At 33.4% G+C, this 18,908-nt stretch overlaps 1 protein-coding gene across 2 annotated transcripts in view; it reads left to right on the top strand.

The window, feature by feature from the left end:
* LOC148954020 (uncharacterized) overlaps positions 1 to 18,908 on the top strand; it is a 50,785-nt gene that overhangs the window by 21,147 nt on the left and 10,730 nt on the right. For both annotated transcript variants that reach the window (XM_089085748.1, XM_089085750.1), the window contains exons 2-3: positions 3,533 to 3,676; positions 15,965 to 16,052. In XM_089085748.1, the coding sequence (XP_088941874.1) occupies positions 3,533 to 3,676; positions 15,965 to 16,052 (232 nt within the window). The remainder of the gene's footprint in view (positions 1 to 3,532; positions 3,677 to 15,964; positions 16,053 to 18,908) is intronic.

Here is an 18,908-nt window from a genome sequence, read left to right as displayed (position 1 = left end):
TATTCGAAACAGCTGTGGTTGCATGGGTATCAGCAGTTGAAACAGACAGGGGTAGTTTTGGATATTCAAGCTAGTAATTATCGAGAGCTGAAGACATACCAACGACAGTCTGATGCAGCTGGTTGATTTTGGCAAATAGCGAAGAATAAGCAGTTACCGGAAGGCATGGTACTTCAGTGGGACGCTTAATCACAAAAGTTGGCACAGAGTCGCCACTCCTATCTCTAGCTAAAAGGAGTGAAATAATGTCACTAAAGTGGCTTGAAATAGCATTAGAACCTTTTCTCACCTGGCAGTCCTCATTGGGGGCACACATCTCTTAATGTTTAGCTTCAGTTCATTTATATCCGCAGAAAAGTCAATTCCATATTTCTTAATCATGTCATTATCAACACTATTCAATAGATTACTTTGCACATAGTTCAGTATTGGCGAATAAATTAGTTCTTCCATTATATATTCAATAATAGATTTTACTCTGAAGAGTAATAAATAAATTCAACTCCACAGTAGTTGGATTTCGTTAGCACCAATCTCTATTCAGATATTGCATAAATATTCACTACGATTTACTGTCCCAAGGGAATTTGAAATAGCCAGGAAAACGGTAATACGCTTATAAAAATAAATCCAAAATGAAAGTCCACAGGGAAATTTCACAGGTTGAGCAAGGTTATATCCGAAAAAAAAAACTATGCTGTTACCACAACGAAGTCTGAATCAATACTGATGCAGGAATGTGTACCTGCTAATATTTTGAGTTAACTTACCTACACAGGGATAAATTACACCTTAATAAATTCTGCTTATTTAATCAATAAATTCCTTCTAGATATTCCATCATCTGTTTACATATGCATACTTCTGCTTATTTGCAGCATTCTGAGTTACAAATGACTAAACATAGCCAAACCATGCTTACCACCTGGAGACTGAGCAAAACAATTATGTTCTCTTAGATTGACATAGAGTTACAGGTCATGTTGATAGAGACAAGGGAACCTTAATGAAGACAAAAGTAATGTAAAGAGTTACAGCATTGATTTGATAAGTCTAAAATAGGCATAAATTTGTTTGCCTTCCTATTAGCTAGCAACTTCTTGCACATGTATACTTGGAAATAAAATGTTTAAATAAATGTAAGTCAAGTTTGTTTAGGAAAGGAAAAAAATTGGAGAAAATGGGTTGTATTTATTTTTGAAACTCTAATATAGACCATACATGTTTTTTTTTCTGATTGCTGTGAATCTATCGAGATAAGTAGACCAAGGTGACTTTTAAGACAACATTAAATTTTGAAATAAAAAAATATGATTTTGTTGATCTGCTTCAAAATTTCAGGCCAAGAAGACACCTAAATTAAAATTTCAGGACAGAGTGAACCTCGGTTAGGGCAAAATATTAAGGAAACAATTCTGGCTGCACTGATTTGTGACTCTCTTTTCAAAAATTAATAAAAAAAAAACTTTCCACACAATAAGTTTTTCAAAGAAAAGTAAAGAACTATTAAGCCAAAAATGAGCAAAAATAGAATTAAATAATCTACCAAGCGTAAATCTACCACAAATCAGCATCAATAAATAATTGAAACTCAAAACGAGCAGAAATTAACATGATTAGAGCTCACAACCCCTATGCCTTCTCAAGGCCAGAACGTAATTTGTATTTTTTTAATGTTTTCACTTTTATAGCTTTAAACAAAAAATGATTAACATTATAAGGAATAAATATCAGCATATGTATACTAAACTGACAATGCACATTCATTTGTATCTTTTTCAGTAAAGTACAAATTATGTTCTGGCCTTTAGAAGGAATAGGGGTTGGGAGCCCTGCTCATGCTAATTTTTTCTCGTTTTGAGTTTGACTTGGTTATTTACTGTAATTTCTGTTCGTTTTGGGTTTCATTTATTTATTAATGCTGATTTATGGTAGTTTTACGCTTGGTAGATTATTTGGTTCTAATTTGGCTCATTTTTGGTTTAATACAGTTCTTTTTTTTTTTTGAAAGACTTTTTTGGGGAAAAAGTTTTTTAGATTAATTTCTCTTCGTTTTATATTGACATAGTCTTTTTTAGGAAAAAAGAAAACAATAGTTTAATTTTTTCTGGTTTATCTTTAAGAATTTATAGTTTGGCCAGCTATTTGTATGCTGGAGAAACTTTTTCACCAATTTTTAAAAACATATACGCTTCTAAAAGTTTTGACACAAATAGTAGTGCTTCATTTAGTTTTATACCTTCTCTATTTGACCTGAAAAATAAAACTAATGCCATTCCCAAAAACTCTAACTATGCGTATGACAACAAAATACAACTCTTTTTAATAAACAAACTTGGCTTACATTTATTTAAACAAATAAGTATGCTAAGATACAACACAAAACTATTCATTTGGTAAAATTGTGGATTAAGATAGTTGTACGTTAAAGGTTGTTTATAGGATGGATGTCAAGATAGCTTCAGCCCTGTAAAAGACTAAAATTTTCAATTTTTACAAATGATAACCACCTCCTTGCCCATTCTTCCCAAAATTCCATGGGGAAACTGTTAGAATAAAATTTGTTGCATGTGTCTCCGGCTTAAAATTTTTGAATTAATATTCAGTTTTTGTTCAAAATTTTAATGCCATCCAACATTTTATTTTTTAAGCAGAAAAACTAAAAGGAAAACTTCACAAATATTTCTAGTAATTACTAATAATAGAACTACATCAATTCAAAATGAACAGTGATTAATCGAAAAAAAGAAGTTCTAGAGAAAAGAAGTTTTTCAAAGAAAAACAAAGAGCCATTTTAAAACCCAAGACAAGTCGTAAAATAATTGAAGCTTAAAACAAACAGGAATTACCACCAATGAATAGCTTAAACCTAAAATAAACAGAAATCAAAATGAATAACTAAGCCAGACTTAAAATGAACAAAAAATACCACCGAGAAAAGTAGTACAACAGCCCCACAAATGTTTTAAAGGCCAGATGATCATTTGTGCTTTACTGGAAACGAAATTATTTAAAAATTTTCTCTTTTATGGTTAAGACATTCAACAATAAAAATTACTAAGACTCCTAAGAGTTGATATTATATATATTTAAGAGCCAGTCTATTTTCATTAGTTCTTTTCAGTAGTCTTGATTATTATGGTGACTATTATTATTATTATAATGTTCTTGCTATTGTGGTGAATATTACTGTACTATTAAGAATGCATACTGTTTTCAGTCAACCACAAACTACACTCAAGCAATTTAGAGGGAGAGGGGATACCACACTCTTATTTAAAAACACCAGTTAGCCTTGTCATATTCTTTTGCTCTTATTGATATTAAGACAATATTAAGACAGTAGTTTTTCGACCATCTAGCTTTTATCTACTGCTTTTTTAACCATCTTCTTTTTCAGCCATATCTAGTGTAAATTTGAAGTTCTAGGGGAGGGGGGCAGCTGTCCTCCCCCCTTCCGTATGCCCATGGGCATACACAAGGTTTGTAGTTTTTACATATAATCTTTAATTTAATATACATCTTCTTCTAGGTTATACCATGTGTACAAGCCTCAGACTGTTTTTACAGTGTTCCTCGTATTGCTACTAGCACTAGGATATGATGCAATTGTCTACAGAAAAGGGTTTAATCGATTTTGTACAACCTTCCCTGTTATCAGTGATCTACAGATACTGTAAGAACCATTTGATCTCTAGTTTAGACTCATATGAAACTGTATAAGTGGTTTTTGAAGCATTAAGGTTTTGCGATTGCTGGAACTATCACAATGGCTCAAGATACTAGTTCTATATATTCAAGAAAAATTTGAAACCACGGCTACGCGGTTTCTACCGTCATGATATTTTAGATTATCCTTTTAATGCTAAATATTCTTCCTATCCATAACTCTTCCCCTTTTTTCAGAGTGTAACAAGTGTTTGAGATTTGATTTAATTTTGTTATTATATTTCATGCATTCTATTCATTTATTTGATTTGGGCTGTTGTGCTTTTTTTCTGTAAATCGTTGATTTTTTGAATATAGTCAGTGTTTTTGTAATTTTATTTTCTTATCCTTTATACTGCTTGATTTTAAGGGAAAAAATAAAAAGACGAGAAACGTTCGAGTCTCTTTAACGAAAATTATTCATCAATAAAAAGCTTCACTGTACAGAGACAGTTCTGGGGATGCCCTTATTTGCGAGAGCTTGTTTTTAGCGCCACTTTACAGAGAATCATTTTTTAGTAAGATAGAAAAACTGCTTAAAAAGACTTCTTATCTGTAGCCAATAGATAGTATTTAGATTCTTATTTGATCACTATACAAGAGCTAAGTTTTATTGATTAAATACAAAATCATATCCATTAAGAAAGTCAATAATTGAACATTCTTAAGAAAAAAAAACTTATGGAGCTTAAATTGGGACCTCATGATAAAGCTAAACTGTGTTTTAGACTTTTTTCTTGGAAAGAAGATGATGGCAATTTATCTTAAAATATATTTATGTTAGCTTGATTTACCTTCATTTTCTAACTATTAATTTAGGAAAAGCTTAAGTTGCTTCAAATCTTCTTTACTTTCGGACGAAGCGGAATACTGAAAAATAAGAGGGCTAAAAAATCTCTTTAAATGGCAAAACTAAACTAATTGTGAATGTCGTCAATCTAAAAACTTTTTGTTGTTTGCTGCGCACTTGATTTGTGTTAAAACTTTTTTTTTCAAAATGTATAAATTTCAGTTTAACTCAATCAGTTGTACTGAAAACTAATGAAATGGATTCCAAAATTACCAAAAGTTTTATTTATGTATGTGGAAGGTAGGTGGGGCTTGAGAGTGGCATGCACCTCCAAAACTTCATCATGTCTATCTACTGATTCAAATTACTTAATCCACGCGTTTCAAGCTGCTTGCCCCAAGTCGATCCGTGAACGCCGACTGGCCTTAGCTTCTTTTCACATCGAATCAGGATTTAGTAAAAGACAATTCATCTATTAGGATTCAATTCGTTTTCACACCTGAGTCAGCAGTTTTGCTGACTGTTCAAACCATAACTTGAACTTTACTAGTTTCTACACTGAGCCAGAACCTAGCCCATTTCCCGCATGTCACCGAAATTCTATTGCTTAGCTTGTTTTGCATCGAGTTAGGACTTCAGCAGTATGTTTCAGCATGGAATCAGGACTGGAGTCATCTTTGTACCAAGTAAAAACTTACCTTTATTTTGCACCAAGTCAGTTCCTGGCTTGATTTCAGCCGAGTAAGCTTTTCACATATTCAAAGTTTGAATTTAGGAAGCGTCTGGACTTTAAGAGACAGTGGTTCTAAAGGATGATAATTATTTCTACGTTAAAAGGTTGCAAATTCTAAAACAAATTTCTTTTTCTTTTTTTGCTTTTATTCAGGTCTGAAAGCAAATTTTCGCGCCTTCTTTATTCAACTACATTTCCTCTTACTTATATATGACTTACTGTATCTTAAACTTATACTTAAACAATGATATATGGAAAGTCATCTAGAATTTACTCTGTATTACAGAATAATGAAATCTAAATGGTCTTACTTTTTTTTCTAGCCGAGGTAACTCGAGGTCATGGTTGTACCGCCTTTAGGGTTACATGAACTGTCCGATAAGTGTTTAAATGAGCATAAAATTTACCGTCGAAAGTTTCTTATCCTCCTGTGCAATTTGATTATATTTTAGTCTCTATAATTTTGTGATTCTTTTGAATGTCATAATCATTTCAAGCTATGCAAATACAGATTTTCAAAAATTACCCAAGTGAAAAATTATTAGTAATTTTTCATCTTGACTTTCATGATTTCAGAATAGATAGAAAACATTCGTGCCTTATTTGAGTTTGGAATGAAAATATCCGAGGAACTTTAAATTCCGCCGCATATTTACGGAATTTACCACATATTAGTCTGCTATCTATAAAAAGATAAAAGAAACATGAAGGGCAAAATGTAGGGATGTATCTGAAAAAATTAAGGGCTAAAGTTTTCTTATGCAAATATACCGGTTACCTTATGAACTGAAACTGGGAAATTTTTAGTTTTAGCGCACTTCTTTAGGTACCAAGTGGATGGTGGATTTGGCTAATGTGTAGAATTCTCTTCATTTTTTTCTTCTTCTTCTCTGGGATTCTAAGCATTCAGTTGGTAAAATATAAATGTATAATTATGGATCTTTAAAATTTATGTTAAAGATAAAAGAAATATGATAAAAGAAAGAAATATTTGCGAAGGGTACATTGAGAAGACTTGATTGGTGCAATGAAAGCGGTGCGAAAAATTGTTGAGTCTGCTAGATAATGAATATGTTGTTCTTCAGTTGAGTGAAGTGAGTTTTGAGCAGAACTTTATTGGTTTTTCTTTGATCATTCACTTTCTACTATGAAAAACAAAATTGGGCTTCATCAGTCAAAGATCGGAAACACTACCACCGAAAAAGCCACAAAGTCTTACAAATATTATAAAGTCACATCTAGATGAGACTCGAGTCACATTTGTGCTTAAAGACAGTTTTACACAGCAGCATTCAATAAAGTTGGAATTACAAACATAATTTGTGTAATTGACCCATTACCAAGATTATGCACAAATGTGATTGGTTCCGAGATGGGACTATAACTTATGCTCGGTTATTGTTTTTAAGTGTTTTGTTGTATATTCAAGCACGTATGATAGTTATCCCGACCGTTTCAGCAGAAAAGTGGCAAAATAAACATCTGATCTATTGCTGATTGCGTCCGGTGGAATCATGGTTAACCAAATACGCAGGCTTTGTGACGCTGGAACAAACTACGACCTAATATAAAAAGAAAAGACTTTGCTCCTAATTCTTTAATGTTGAATACGCCTCGAATTGAACGAAAAAAAAAGACAAAAACCCATGTAAATACCAAAGAATTATATAAGTAAAAATCATTGGGAGGCTATTGATTTCTCACGAAAATCACTTTCAAGACTACATAATTCAGTGCTTCAATGCGTAAAATGAAGAAAGATCGGTCATTGCAATAATCCGTAGGAAGTTAATGAATTAAAGTTTCCTTTTTAATTGAATAAAATTTAAAAGATATCGTTTATTTTGTTTCATACGTCAGGGACATAAATGCATAGTTACAGTACATTTTTTTGTAGCTCTATGCTGAAATTTTATTTTTTAGTTATATTTCTTTTTTCTATAAACTGTCTATGTTGGGACAGGTATCTTTAAAAGGTACAAGCTAAAGTAATCTCATTGGAAAATCTATAAGTTACCGTCTTCTTCTTCTTCTTCTAATTAACAGCAGGCGGGCTATTCAGTTGATACTATTTAGCCCTTTTCTTTTTGCTTCACTCTGTGGGCAACAGAGCTACTGTCTAGGTTGTCTCTTATTTATCAGATATTCTCAGATATCTTTCAGTAGATCTTTCGACTCAAGGAGTTCAAATATAAGATGATAGATATCAATTTCTGTGCTCATTGGACAGGTATAGTTGGCTAGCCTCTTGACTGATATTGAGATTTTGTGGTGTTTGAAGCATTTTAACAGTTTACAAAGCAAGGTATGTTGTGCAGACGTCAGCATATTACATTCAAATAGGCAATGGTCAATTGTTTCATTCTTCATATTACAATGCCTGCAAAGAGGGGAAAGGGGAATTGAACCGCTTGAATTAGAAAATTTATATGAGACTGCCAGAAAATCTATTCCATTTGTTCCAGAACGAATTCTATGATAAATTTTTGATAGATACTTACTGGGAAAGGAGGAAAGGAGTGGATTACTGTTATTGGAATTAATATCTGATAGCCTCCATTGGTAAATATCTCTAATTGGGATTGGTCTCCCACTTGGCTGGTCAATATTTCTAGCATTTTTTGCTATTTCATCAACCTGATGATTACCACTTATGCCAGAGTGGCTATGAATATACATAGAATAAGTTTTTATGCCACTTGAATTAAGATTATCTATGATACTGAGACAGTGGTAAGTGTCAATGTCAAACCTATGCTGAGTAGCTGAGGCCAGCAACTCAAGGCCTGACAGAGAGTCGAAGTATATGATAATATTATTTGAATTTGCAATCAAAGGTTGGTTTTTATTAAGGTGTTCTAATGCCATGATTATGGTATTTAACTCAGCAGACATTATAGATAAATTATTATATAATCTCTCACCCATTGCAATTTTCAGGTGAGGAAGGAAAACACCACTTGCAACCTTCTCATTCATTTTTGACCCATCAACAAATATTTGGAAGTGATTTTTATAGGTAACTGTATTAAGTTCTGCAAATTTTTTCTGGACAAAAGTAATGGGGGTTAAATCTTTATTCCACTTTGAGAAGTCAGTATTTATTATGGGACTTGACCAATTCCATGGAGGGGGTTGGGGGAAAGTGGGTGCAATATACTTTGCTGGTATGGGGAACTTCTTCTGAATATTGGCATACTCATCTGCAATGCCTCTATGCATGGCTGGATTTCTTAACCAATTATGTAGTGTGTGTGAGCTATTTAATTCAATTTTTGTAAGATGTTTTGTCAAGAGAAAGCTACGTCTCTCCCTTATTGTTGATAATCCACTCTCCATAAGCAGAAACTTGGTGCTTGTGGGTTTCCTAAGACCAAATATGAGACGTATTATATCATTTTGTGTTGTTTCAATGTTTTGCATCTGGGTCTGTGCACATGCACCATAGACAATGAGCCCATAGTCAATATGGGGTCTTATATGTAATTTATAAAACTGGAGTAAGGTTTTCTCCTTACATCCCAAGGGTGTGGAAAGAAGTCTTTTTAGTATATTAGTTTTTCTATAGTATTTTTTTATTGTGTTTGAAATGTGGAGGTGAAAATTAAGTTTTTGGTCAAGCTTGAGACCTAGGTAAATAATGTGATCATCTTCTGGAATAGTTGTTTTGTTTAGAGTTAGTTTTGCATTAACATGTTTTCGCTTTCGGTGAAATTGGATTATTTTTGACTTGGTAGGTGCTATGGGTAAATCTGAATGTTGAGAGAATTTTTCAAATTGGAAAAGTGACTTTTGCTGATTTGAGTGTGCTATCTGAAAGGTGTTTCCAAATAACCATAGGACCAGATCGTCGGCATATTGTATATTTGTGTGGGGTAGGTTCATGTTCCGTGGATATGGGGCAAACAGGAGGTTACTGAGGCCTGCTCCCTGGGGCAGGCCTGTGGTTGTTGTCTTTTGGGATAAAGAGCTTGAACTAACACAAATGATGAAACTTCACACTTCTATGCAGGATTTAATAAAAGATACTAGCTTAGGGGGTACTCCAAGGTTTGCAAGTTTGTTTAAAAGGATTTGGTGGTTCAGATTGTCATATGCCCCTTCAAAATCTAGAAAAGCTGCAACTAGGACATTATTTTTTGAGAAAGATTCATTGATTGCATTTGTTAGCAAAATAAAAGCATCTGTTTAGGAGTGGTGTTTCCTGAAGCATTTTTTAGCAAAATGAAAGCATCTGTTGAGGAATGGTGTTACCGTATAACCAAAAATTTAAAATTCTTCTTTTTACTCCATTTAACAACAGGCGAACTTTTCAGTGATGTTATTTAGCCCTTTTCGTTTTTATTCACTCTGTGAGCTACGGAGCTACAGACTTGATTGTCTCATATTTATTAGATATGTTCATATATCTTTCAGTAGATCTTTCAAATCTAGGAGTTCAATAATAAGATGATAGATGTCAATTTCTATGCTCTGTGTGCAGGTATAGTTGACTAGGCTCTTGGCTGATAGTGAGATTTTGTGGTTTTTGAAGCATTTTAGCAGTTTACAAAGCAAGGTTTGTTGTGCAGACGTCAGCACATTACATTCAAATAGGCAATGGTCAATTGTTTCATTATTCATATTACAATGCCTGCAAAGAGGGGACAGGGGAATCGAACCACTTGAATTAGAAAACTTATACGAGAATGCAAGAAAATTTAGTCCATTTGTCCCAGAACGAATTCTATGATAAATTTTAGAAAAATACTTATTTGGAAAAGGAGAAAGGATAGGATTTATCTTATTAAAATTAATATCTTATAGTGTCCATGGATAATTATCTTTAATTCGGATTTGTGTCCCAATTGGCTGGTCAATATTTATAGCATTTTTTGCTATTCATCAACCTGATGATTACCACTTATACTAGAGTGGCTAGGAATGTACTGAAAATAAGTCCTTATGCCACTTGAAGCAAGATTATCTATAATACTGAGACAATGATAAGCGTCAATCTCCAACTTATACTGAGGAGCTGAGGCCAGCAGCTCAATGCTTGATAAAGATTCAGAGTATGCAACAATATTATTTGAATTTTCTATGAAAGGTGAGTGTTCCTTAAGGTGTTCTAATGCCATGATTATGGCAATTAACTCAGCAAACATTACAGATAAATTATTATATAATCTCTCGCCCATTGCAATTTTCAGGTGAGGAAGGAAAGCACCACTTGCTACCTTCTCATTCATTTTGGACCAATCAACAAATATTTGGAAATGATTTTTATAGGTATTTGTATTCAGGTAAGCAAATTTGGTCTGAGCAATATTAAGGTGTGTTAATTATGTAGTCCACTTTGTGACCTTCTGAGTATATATGTTACTTGATAACTTAAAGTGAGTTGCTTTGAGGACAGTAGTTGAACTAAACTTTTCGTGTCCGTGTACCTTATTCTGATTATTGGCATAATCATCTGCAATGCATCTATACATGGCTTGATTTCTTATCCAATTATGTAGGGTGTATGAGCTATTTGATTCAATTTTTGTAAGATGTTTTGTGTTGAAGAGAAAGCTACGTCTCTCCCTTATTGTTGTTAATCCACTCTCCATAAGCAGAAACTTGGTACTTGTGGGTTTCCTAAGACCAAATATGAGACGTATTATATCATTTTGTGTTGTTTCAATTTTTTCATCCGGGTCTTTGCACACGCACCATAGACGATGAGCCCATAGTCAAGATTGGGTGTTATATGTGATTTATAAAACTGGAGTAAGGTTTTCTCCTTACAGCCCCAGGGCGTGGAAAGAAGTCTTTTTAGTATATTTGTTTTTCAATAGCATTTATTTATTGTGTTTGAAATGTGGAGGTGGAAATTAAGTTTTGGGTCAAGCATGAGACCTAGGTAATTAATATGATTATCTTCTAGAATAGTTGTTCCATTTAGAGTTAGTTTTGCATTAACATGGTTTCGCTTTCGGTGAAATTTGATTATTTTTGACTTGGTAGGTGCAATGGGTAAATCTGAATGTTGAGAGAATTTTTCAAATTGGAAAAGTGACTTTTGCAGATTTGACTGCTCTGTCTCAAAGGTGTTGCCAGATGACCATAGCACCAGATCGTCTGCATATTGTAGATTCTTGTGGGGGAGGTTCATGTCCCAGAGATATAGGGCAAAGAGGAGGCAACTGAGGACTGCTCCCTGAGGTAGGCCTTTGGTTATTGTCTTTTGGGGTGAAGATGCTTAACCAACACAAACAATGAAACTTCGCCATTCTATGAAAGATTTTATAAAAGATACTAGCTTGGGGGGTAGTCCAAGGTTTGCAAGTTTGTTTAAAAGGATTTGGTGGTTCACATTGTCATATGCCCCTTCAAAATCTAGGAAAGCTGCAACTAGGACATTGTTTTTTGAGAATGATTCATTTATTGCATTTGTTAGCAAAATGAAAGCATCTGTTGAGGAGTGGTGTTTCCTGAATCCAGTTTGAGTGTGAGGGATCATGTTATTTTTTTCAACAAACCAGAGGAGTCGGTAATAGATCATTTCCTCCATTATTTTCCCCATCACAGGAGTAATCATTATGGGCATATAGGACTCAGGGTTATCTTTGGGTTTATTTTTCTTTAGGATTGGTAGGAGGGACGAACATTTCCATATATTGGGGAACATAGAAGATGCCCAAGCGTGACTATAACAATTTAGCACCTGTCTGTATGAAGGGGTGAGATTCTTTATCCATGTAGGGTGTATATTGTCATAGCTGCCGCTTGTTTTGGTCCTAATATGATATATTGCATTATTCATTTCCTGGATTGAAAATGGACTAGTTATATACTCGGATCCTGGGCGTGGTTGGTAACTTGGGTTCATAGGAATTGGGGACATTTTGCTTCGATTATTTGATGTTAGCTTATTAACAAAAAGAGTTGCAAATAGTTTAGCTTTTTCATTATAATTGTCATAATGGGTATTATTATGTCTAAGCTCATACAAGAGTGGGTTGGGGGAAGTCTTTTTCCCACAGATGTGGCTTATGACTTTATGTATAATTGGCTCATGCATTTCTCTGGAGAGATTATTTGCAAAATTATTCCAGTATTTATATTTAGCATCTATTATAGTCCTTTATAGATTAGATTCTGCTTGTAATTTTCTAAAATATGTAGTAGGTGATGGTTTTCTTATGAATGCTCTCCTAGCTTCCTTTTTTGTTCTCCATTTATTAAGGCACTTGGTTGTCCACCATGCTTTAGGAATGTGTTTAGGGAAGGTTTTCTTGGGTGTTGTCCTGGGGATAGCATGATTAGCTGTATTTATTAGTAAAGATGCCAAGACCTCAGAATGTATGTCAACTGTTGTGTTTGAAATGCATGAATTTTGGGTGAAACTTGTAATTTCATCATTTAGCTTATTTTGAAACTTAGACAAATTTGCTTTAGTGTTGATATATTTGGACGTATGTGATAGAGTTTCAGCAGGTTCATTTAGGGAGCAAACTATAGCAAAGTGGTCAGTACATAGACTATCAATTTTATTTATTAACATTTTATTCAAAATTTTTAATGACACAATTTGAAAGTCAATTGTGGAGAATCTGCCACTTTTGGGGTTGAAACATATATTCAGGTTTGGAGGGGTAGCAACAGCTAGTTCATTATTATTTGAAGTCATATGCTCAATCAATTTAACAGCTTTATTTGCTGGTTTATTCCCCCACAAAAGGCTGTGGGCATTGAAATCTCCACAAATAATTATATTTTTTAACATATTAGAATTATTTTTATATTTAAAGAAATCCATGGCATCTGTAGTTTAGCCATTAGGGTTATAAAAGCTTATTATGTAAGTTTTTGTATTATTCAGCCAAACACTGATACCAATTGCATCAACATCATTTTCAAAATCTGGAAAATTGATGCCACAGAATTTTATATTATTTTTAACTATTAAAGCTACACCACCTCCTTTTCTCTCTGATGATCTATCCTTTCTCAGGATAGTGTATCCCAGAGACTTAAGTCGTTAATTTTGGGTTAAATGAGTTTCCTGATGGCGAGCAATATTAATGGATTTATTATTCATAGAAGATATTAGTTCATATAACCCTTATTTGCTGTGAGTTATCTTATGTTCCACTGGATATTGATATGTGTTGTGTTGTTAATTTATTTTTCATATGACTGTGTATCAATGTTCAGCTTTGTTAAAAGTAAAGCAAGATCTTTTTTTGCTTGAATGAGCATATCATCAGGAATGCAGATTTTTTGCCAATTCTGCAATGATTTTTCGTTTCCGTAGTTGATGTATGTTCACGGCCTGAACTGCATTAAAGTTCAGAATGAATAAGCATATATTTGGGAATTGCATGTTTGGTTGTACATCTTGTTTGTCAGTTAAGGGATTAATTCCTGGTAGTGTTTCTGGTTTGTTTCTTCTTGGGAGGGCGGGCCAGGCTGACCTCATCTCTCCGGACAAGGAGGCTTGTTGACTTGGTGATTCCTTCGGATAGGGATGTGAGCTCGGGGGCTTAGAGGATGGTGTTTTATACGGGGTACTTGCTGCATTGGGGGTGTTTGACTTGGGGGTTTTAGTTGGTTTCATTACGGGCTTTATTTGGTATTGTTGGGCAGCATTTGCTTCCATTGCTGCAAAGGGGTATGGAATGGCCTTCTCTGTTGCTATTTGGAGTGTTAGTGTTCTTTTCTTATATGGTGGGCAGAGTGGTTTATTTTTGGATTCATGTGGGCCTTTGCAATTGATGCATGTAGGCTGAGTGTTGTTGCATGTTGTCAACTCTTTAGGATGGAATGCTTTACAATTACTACACTCTAGAAGAATTTCATTGCATTTGTTTGTTGTGTGTCCCAGTTTGAGACACTTCTGACACTGGATAGGCTTTGGTTTGTATTCCTTGTGTGGTTTCATTTGCCCAAATAGGAATAACTTTTCTGGGATGTTAATTTTTTCCTTCAGTGTAAATAAGAAGGATCTACTTGTTTTTAGGCCATTAGAGTTAATTTACCAAGTTGGGTAACATCTTCAACTGGGATTGTGTTTCCAGGCCTATCTGAGAGCCGTTCTTTTAACTCCTGAATGGGTCTTTCTGGGGGAACATTATAAAGTTTGTTTGGGATTGTTTTAGGTTCAATTTGATGCATTAATCGGGATATTCAGAAGAGATTTAAAGTTAAATATTGTCTCTGCTGATTTTTGATCTTGGACAGATATTAGAAGGTATCCATCACGGTGAATATTAAGAGAGAGCGTTGATTTTAGCAATTTAAAAGTTGCAAATCTTATTGCATTAATCTTTTTTTATTTCAAAAGGTGTAATAGGAGAAATTTTAAGGTAAATTCTTAAGTTTTTGGGTGGAAGATCTTGGGCGGGGAGAGGGGAAATGCTTTTGATTGGGGAGATTTTTTTCCTTTTTTTAGAGCTTCTAGAAAGGACTTCTTGAAACCCATTATCATCATTTATAGTGACATTAGCCCCTACACTGATCATTGTCCTATTCTCAGAATTGGAGCTATCATGTGAACTTTGTGATAGATTGCTTGACCAGCCAAAATGGGTATCAATTTCACTAGTATTTGGGGTGGGATCTGGGGGGACATCTTTTTTGGAGGACTTCTAAACATTGCCTATTGGAATAAGCTTTAAACTAAAAAGAAAAAAACAACAACAAAGGATAATACAATGATAACAAACCGTCTGCACTCTACTGTGGGGAAATTTTCACTCTACTGTGGGGAAATTTTCACCATCTACAAAACAGTATGGCCCTGAGGAGGATTTGAGCACGATTGGTTCGGTACAACTACTGATTAATTGAGATAATAATACACAAGAAATTTATTTTAAATTTGTTGCTGCTGTCGACTTTTATAATCAAAATATAAAATATATAAAAGTAAACTTTCTTCTTCTTTCTTCTTCTATTTAACAGCAGGCCGGCTTTTCATTAAAACTATTTAGCCCTTTCCCTTTTGCTTCACTCTGTGGGCTACAGAGCTACTGGCTTGATTGCCTCATATTTATTAGATATATTCAGATATCTTTCAGCAGATCTTTTGACTCTAGGAGTTCAAATATAAGATGATAGATGTCGATTTCTATGCTCTGTGTGCAGGTATAGTTGGCTAGGCTCTTGACTGATAGTGGGATTTTGTGGTGTTTGAAGTATTTTAACAGTTTAGAAAGCAAGGTATGTTGTGCAGACGTCAGCATATTACATTCAAATAGGCAATGGTCAATTGTTTCATTATTCATATTACAATGCCTGCAAAGAGGGGACAGGGGAATTGAACCGCTTGAATTAGAAATCTTATATGAGAATGCAAGGAAATTTAATCAATTTGTTCCAGAACGAATTCTATGATAAATTTTAGAAAGATACTTATTGGGAAAGAGGGAAAGGGTAGGATTAATCTTATTAAAATTAATATATGATAGCCTCCATCGGTAAATATCTCTAATTGGGATTGGTCTCCCACTTGGCTGGTCAATATTTATAGCATTTTTTGCTATTTCATCAACCTAATGATTACCACTTATGCCAGAGTGGCTAGGAATGTACTGAAAGTAAGTGTTTATGCCAAGTAAAATATATGAAATTGCCTTTAATTTTGCTTCTTCTTCTCTGGGATGTTCACACTTTTTTGGTAAAATATTGTACGGCGTGATTGATATTAAGATCTTACAAGAATAATTGCTTGTGTTCTAAAAGATTATTTTTATTCATTTCAGGACACAATCAAAGGTTGGGAAGTTACAGTTTCTCGCCAAGAGTATATTTGCTCAGCTAATTTTTTTACGTGAACGGAATCCCGGAGTTGTAAGTTGTTTACATTTAGTGTTTTCATTTTAAGTTCCACTGAATCACTAGGATAGGTGTTATGGTTGAAGAATGACAGATTTCCAAAGTTTTGTTTTTGCCATTCAGAACTAATTTAAAGGTGATTAAAATTTCTTGGAAGGGGGACAAAGAGTCAAGCTTTGGATGTGTTGGGGTGGATGAGTGTGTGCAGCTTTGTTGGCCTTTGGTGGCTTGCTGCTGCAGTGAGCTGATAGTAGTAATAGTAGCTTTGTTGGCCTCTGGTGGCTTGCTGCTGCAGTGAGCTGATAGTAGTAATAGTGGTTGTAGAATCGCTAAAGTGATGAGCGTACGTGTTGAACCCACAAAATGATTACTAGTTCAGCTCTATTTAAACACTTTCTTTTTCGTCAATATACTAAAACACATCTTGCTGTTTTGAATCGTTGACTAAAAAAGTTCCAAGTGTCATGCATTACTTTTTAGTACACTTTGGGTACTTGACTGTAGTTCATAATTTATGCAAGCTTCTGCTCGTTTAAAATTTTGAATTTGCACTTTACTTTGCGAGGAAAGATATAGGTTTTTAACCTTTCTTTCTGCTCCTGAATTATTAATCAAGATTTGTCACAAAACTTTAACTATGTTTGTTTAAAAGTAAATTATAAAAGACAGTAGTGCTAATCATAGAGTGATATTGTATAAATTCGTGCTTAGTTCAGACTCTTATAAAAAGTAGTCCAACTGGGAAAGATTTTACTAGTTTTACCGAAGATTCTCTTTCAATAATTTAAAAATTTTAAAGCATGAGACATATAAGAAGTCTCCTATCTATCTATATGGAAAAAAGACCAAAAGCAAGGTTTCATCACTTTCGGACATGCGGAGGGGGAATGTCAATCAGTATTTCTCTATAACCATACTTATGGTTTTAAAACTAACTTGGATAAATTTTCTTGGGTCTGGTTTGATTATCTTAGCTTATTTTTCAGTTCAAAGAATGAAATGTAGACACAAACAAAAACATGCATACTTGATATTGTATTATGTATGTAAAATATTTAAGGATGTAATGAATATATTCGTTATCTTCAATATTTAGTATAAATTTTTCATAGCTGGGTTTTTGGCTAAGCTGTTTAATGTATCGTAAATGGTAAGTTCATTCATCCTGGAAGGGAGACCTGTCTTCCTACATGTAAAAATGGTTGCTTAGTTTTGGAAAATGCAAGTGTTTGCCATGCTTCTTTCATAAAGAAAACATTCACCTACCTGAATGTTTTTCACACTTATGTAAATCCTTAGGCCTACTTTCTTTAAGAAAATGAATCAAAATAACAAAATAGAGAGCGCGTTGAGTATTGTTACTAAAGATATCGTACCTAATACATCCAATGAAAAAAAATACCTGCCTTTACGGTAAATCTTATTGTGATATAAGAATTTTCATCATTATAGCATGAGTAATGACGGTTTTCGGTGGCTGAGACCATTTTATCAGTGTGTCTGAGCTTACTGTAAGTCAAAACTTGGCATTTTGGTTATAGATGAAAAGAAGAAACGCTACCGCTTCTGCGAGTGCAAGATGTACGAGATTGCGGTAGCATTCGTGCCCTCACTTAAAATACTTATACACATAGGCAAAACGCAACAATTATATGAAAAAAAACGTTATAATTTCTTTTTAATTAATTTTTTTATTAATAATTAATTTAAATTTATCAAATTAAGATAAATATAAATTAGAATATAAAATTATCAGGTAAATTCATGTTCTCCCATCTAACAAAATACTGCAATTTGATTTGGAAATATAAAATACTACTCTCGAAGGTTGCTGAATTGTTACCCGACTCTTTTCTTATATCAGTGGCTTTATATCTAGAATTTAGTTGTTTTTTTTCTAATTTGTTTACTATAAGATTCTTTCTCCATCCTCATGATGCACCTGATTGCTCGAATTTTGTTTGCCTGAACTGGAGTCAACCCACACTGGCTCGTCTATAATTTGTAAGGGGTGTAAACTATGAAATTCCCTTTACAAGGGGCTACAAGTATGAAGATGATGCTCGCCTATATCTCTTTGTAAAATGAAATATCTGCTGGTATCTGAAGATTTCATTGGATGTATTTCTGATTCGTTACGATAATAGTAGTATTCAGTTATTGTTTAATTTAAATGAAATAATATTGTTAAATTTTAATATTGTTATGTTAATAATGTTATAAAATATGTTACATTTTACTTATTTTACTTAACATATATTTTACTTAGCATATTATTACTTATTTACTTATTATACTTATAATTTACTTAACATACTTAACTTATATTTTACTTAACATATAAAAATACGTTCATAATGTTAATATTGTTAAATGAAATATCTGCTGGTATCTGAAGATTTCATTGGATGTATTTCTGATTCGTCACGATAATAGTAATAATCAGTTATTGTTTAATTTAGTTCGTGTAGTGTGTAGTGTCGTGTTTGTTTTATTTTTCTCTCTAATCATTTTTGGCAACTTCAGGACTTAAATAACTATTATTCCAATACTGGTCAGTTTTTATAAGGAACCTGGTTACAATAAACATTGTTGCTGATTTGACTAGTTCTATTTGGAATGTTATTAAAAGCTTATTGGAACGTTATTATTATTAATTATTAAAGTTTAATTATTAATTATCAAAGTTATTAATTATATTAATTATTAATATGTTGAATTATTAAAGTTCTGTGCTTGCACTACCAAGGACTGTGAATATTAATCTGTTTGTTGAAATTGGTTAAGCTGACACAACCACATAGATATTCCAACATTAAGAAAAATCACAAATTCATTTTTTAATGGAAAAGATCTCCATATGCGATTAGG

This window comes from Artemia sp. Qi Xiang Cuo, chromosome 3 (genome assembly GCF_049724085.1).
Source record: "Artemia sp. Qi Xiang Cuo chromosome 3, ASM4972408v1, whole genome shotgun sequence".
Taxonomy (NCBI): Eukaryota; Metazoa; Arthropoda; class Branchiopoda; order Anostraca; family Artemiidae; genus Artemia; species Artemia sp. Qi Xiang Cuo.
Note: the sequence above shows the minus strand (reverse complement) of the source record. Positions and strands in the feature narration are given on the sequence as shown.